The sequence below is a fragment of the Gavialis gangeticus genome, unplaced genomic scaffold (assembly GCF_001723915.1).
Source record: "Gavialis gangeticus isolate Ggan-Ray unplaced genomic scaffold, GavGan_comp1, whole genome shotgun sequence".
NCBI classification, from domain to species: Eukaryota; Metazoa; Chordata; order Crocodylia; family Gavialidae; genus Gavialis; species Gavialis gangeticus.
Genome location: NW_017729014.1, coordinates 23,185,998 through 23,189,166, shown reverse-complemented (window position 1 = coordinate 23,189,166; position 3,169 = coordinate 23,185,998). Strand labels below are relative to the sequence as shown.

The 3,169-nt window shown below is 53.1% G+C and overlaps 1 protein-coding gene across 1 annotated transcript in view; it reads right to left on the bottom strand.

Moving 5' to 3' along the window:
* LOC109293873 (claudin-16-like) overlaps window positions 1–1,521 on the bottom strand; it is a 14,170-nt gene extending 12,649 nt beyond the window's left edge. Inside the window, exon 1 of the mRNA XM_019512026.1 lies at window positions 1,335–1,521. Within this exon, the coding sequence (XP_019367571.1) occupies window positions 1,335–1,439 (105 nt within the window). The 5' untranslated portion in view covers window positions 1,440–1,521. The remainder of the gene's footprint in view (window positions 1–1,334) is intronic.
* Window positions 1,522–3,169: the final 1,648 nt, after the last annotated feature.

Here is a 3,169-nt window from a genome sequence, read left to right as displayed (position 1 = left end):
TACCAGTGCAACTTCAGCCAAGGCCTCGCAAGTCCAGAGGTTTTTAGGACAGAAGCAGAATTGGTCAAAAATTAGGATTTCCCCCCCCTCTCTTTTCCCCTCCCCAAGTCTTGCTCTTTTTCTTGCCCCCACCAAAAAACATCTGGCACTTTCTAGAAAGGCAGCCTTGTGCCCATCGCATCCAGCCGCCTTCCTGCTCAGCACAAGCTGGAGCGTCGCCCGCTGACCCCGGCACCCAGCCCAGAGCGCTCGGCCGAGCCGGAGCAGGTCGTTCAGAGAGAGAGGGAGGGACAGGGAGGAAGAGACCAGGGAGGTTGCGTGCTATGAGCCATAGTCCCTCCGCATCCAGCTCTCGGCAATAGAGCAAGAACTAATTTAAAAATCCGAGCTCAGTTAGTGTCAAAGTTTTCTTTTGATTTCAGTTTGCATGGCTGTGTGTCCTCTTCTCATTTTGCTTTGAGTTTCAGGTTTAACCTGAGAGCAAATTAAAGACAAAGCAGTTGGTTTTAGCATCAAAATTATAAGCTGTCCCTGGTTCCTGCTGAGTTTGCAAGCCTTCTAATACTCAGAGAGCAAGCTGCATTTGGGGGTTAGAAATAAACACAAAGGAGATGAGTTTTGGTTTCAGGATCTATAATAAATGTTTGGCTCAAGATCATTTTAAAGCGTATGTGCCAAACGGTTTGAGAACAGAGGGTTTATCCCGAGGACAACCTTGTCCACCGAGTCAAAGCTCCACCACGTATTCGACATACTTCAGGCAGTGAAATAGCTAATCAATGTAATTGCATTCTTCGGGTTCATAACCAATGAACCCGACACGAGCTCGTGGATGCTTGATTTAGTTTTAGATACGAGAGTAAAGAGCTGAGGTTTTTGACAAGGGAGAGAGAAAGAAAGACTGCAACTCAAAGCTTATGTCAACTCTTAGAAACAAAAGTATTTCTTGAGGTAGGAAGCAGCGAAGTAATGTGAGCAGTGCCCTGTCCCAGGGGGACACCCTCCAGGTAAGCTGCACCGTGCATGCCCAGTGCCCAGCTGCCCGTTGGTGCCCTGGCCGGTGCTGAGCCAGAGCAAGCCAAGCCCTCCCCAGCACCCCGCCACCCAGGCCCAAATGACAGGCCTCAGCGGCACTCAACGCCAAACTGTCAGCGAAAGGGAGGGCTGTCACCAGGGCCTCTCTCCTCCAAAACCCACCTGCAGAACAAGAAGGAGAAATGCCCGGATTTCACTTCTCGCTAGCAACAAATCCCAGAACTGTCGAGTCAGATCAGAAGCTAATCCTGCCATTACTTTAAAAGCCAGTGATTAACGAGCACGAAGCTCATCCTTACCCTCCAGCAGTCTGTTCCAGCGCACAGGACAAAGAATAAGAGGCCCAGCCCTCCTAATGCCATGCCCAGCACATCTAGCACTGCTGCTGCGGTTGGGACACCCATCCCGGCTTGTGCAGAAGCTCTTCCTCCAGCGGGGCCTGTCAACCGGGCGGTCGAGAGAGCGGCGCGGCGGTTGGCAGCAAAGGGTCCCCTGCTGCTCGCGCAGGCAGCTTGCCGACGGTGAAGCACTGGAGCAGATTACCTGGAGGGGCTGCAGAGTCTCCATCACTGGGAGTTTGCAAGAGCAGGTGACACGAGGAGCTGGAGTAAGAGGACATGAATTTTACCGTTGCAGGGAACCCGGCTGTGCGCAGGCACTATTAGAGCATCTGGCCGCTGGGTGGAGGGATTTGGTGTCCACTGAGCAAAAGGGCTCCTGGGAGGAATCTGCCTAGGGCAGCAGGTGGATATTTGGATAATGTCTCTGCATGGCTCCTTTCCGACACGGTCAAGTTCCTGCGCCGTCTTCGCGGGGTAACTTTGCCCTGGGTTCATGCGACTGGCTCTGTAGCAGGGCTGCGCGCATGGGGCATCCACTCCACTTTTGCTCATAAAGTCAGTTTATTCCATAGCAAACAAGTCAAGCGTCCACTTCCCAGCCTGCCGGGTCAGAGAAGTGGGGTTTTTTGTCAGCTATGGGTAGGATCTTCCAGGGAGCGCAGGGAAGTCAGGCGCCTACATCCACAGAAGCTCGGAGCGCATGCCATTGGGCTCCATTGCAAATCCCATGCTAAAACACACCGAATCCTACCCCTGCCTCAGCTATTGTGACGTACAGCAGCAGCAGGGGGGGCTAATGAAAGGCACAAGAACCGGTCCCGGGGGCACTGCCAGGACCCTCCTCCCAGCATTGCTGCACTGAGCTGGGCGAGCAAGAGGAGAGCGCCCACGAGCCGTCTGCAGCAGAGGGAAGCCGCAGCCGCCTGCCGGCCCAGCTCTCCTGGTCTCTAGCACGGGCTTAGGCAAAAGCACCAAACGGCGTTTGAGTAAAGCCAGGTGCAAGGTTGGACAGGAGCGAAGATCGCTTACAACTGGCAGGATGCAGAGGTCACTCGGGGACCTCTGCCACCAGACCCAGGTTTAGAAAGGCCTGGAGAGTTATGTGGATAACGAGGATGGCCTCGGGGCCATCGGCCAGGGAAAATAATTTTATGGGAACATAAAGCAGGCTTTAACTGGCAGGAATTTGAGATGGTTTGCCTGTGAACCACCGCACACTTGGGGAGCCCTCGTGCCTTCCTCTGAAACAACAGGGCCTGGTCCCACTCGGAGACAGGACAGGGCTGGATAAATCCTGCTGTGATGGGATATAAAAAGGAGCGAGCCAGAAAGACTTGCTCCAGAGCACACGTATAGGGGCGCCCAGAGGCCAATACACAAAGCCTGAGAGGACAGAGAAGCCCTCCCTGGGGAGGCAGCCGATTACTTTGGGATGTAAAGAACAACACTGACTCCAAGTGGCTGGTCGCTGCGGGACGGCGGTGGCCTCTGAAGCTCGCCGGAGGATCGTGCTTCATAGAATAAGAAATTCTTTTCACTCCTGACAAGTTTTAAGTAGTTTTCCATTTTAAAATATGCGAAGTAGTGTCCCTGGAGCGGCTATTACTGTTGCTATGGAAAGACTTGAGACTCTCCTATATTACATGGTAGCAAGTAGAGAAGGCAAGGCTTATTCAAGAGGCTTAATTTTTTTTCTGTCTCAGTTTCACTCTCTCATTCCCACCCAAAACCCCACAAGTACAGGCCCTTCCCCCCACCCCCTTCACCCCCACAGTAAATTTCTAGCTCCTTTC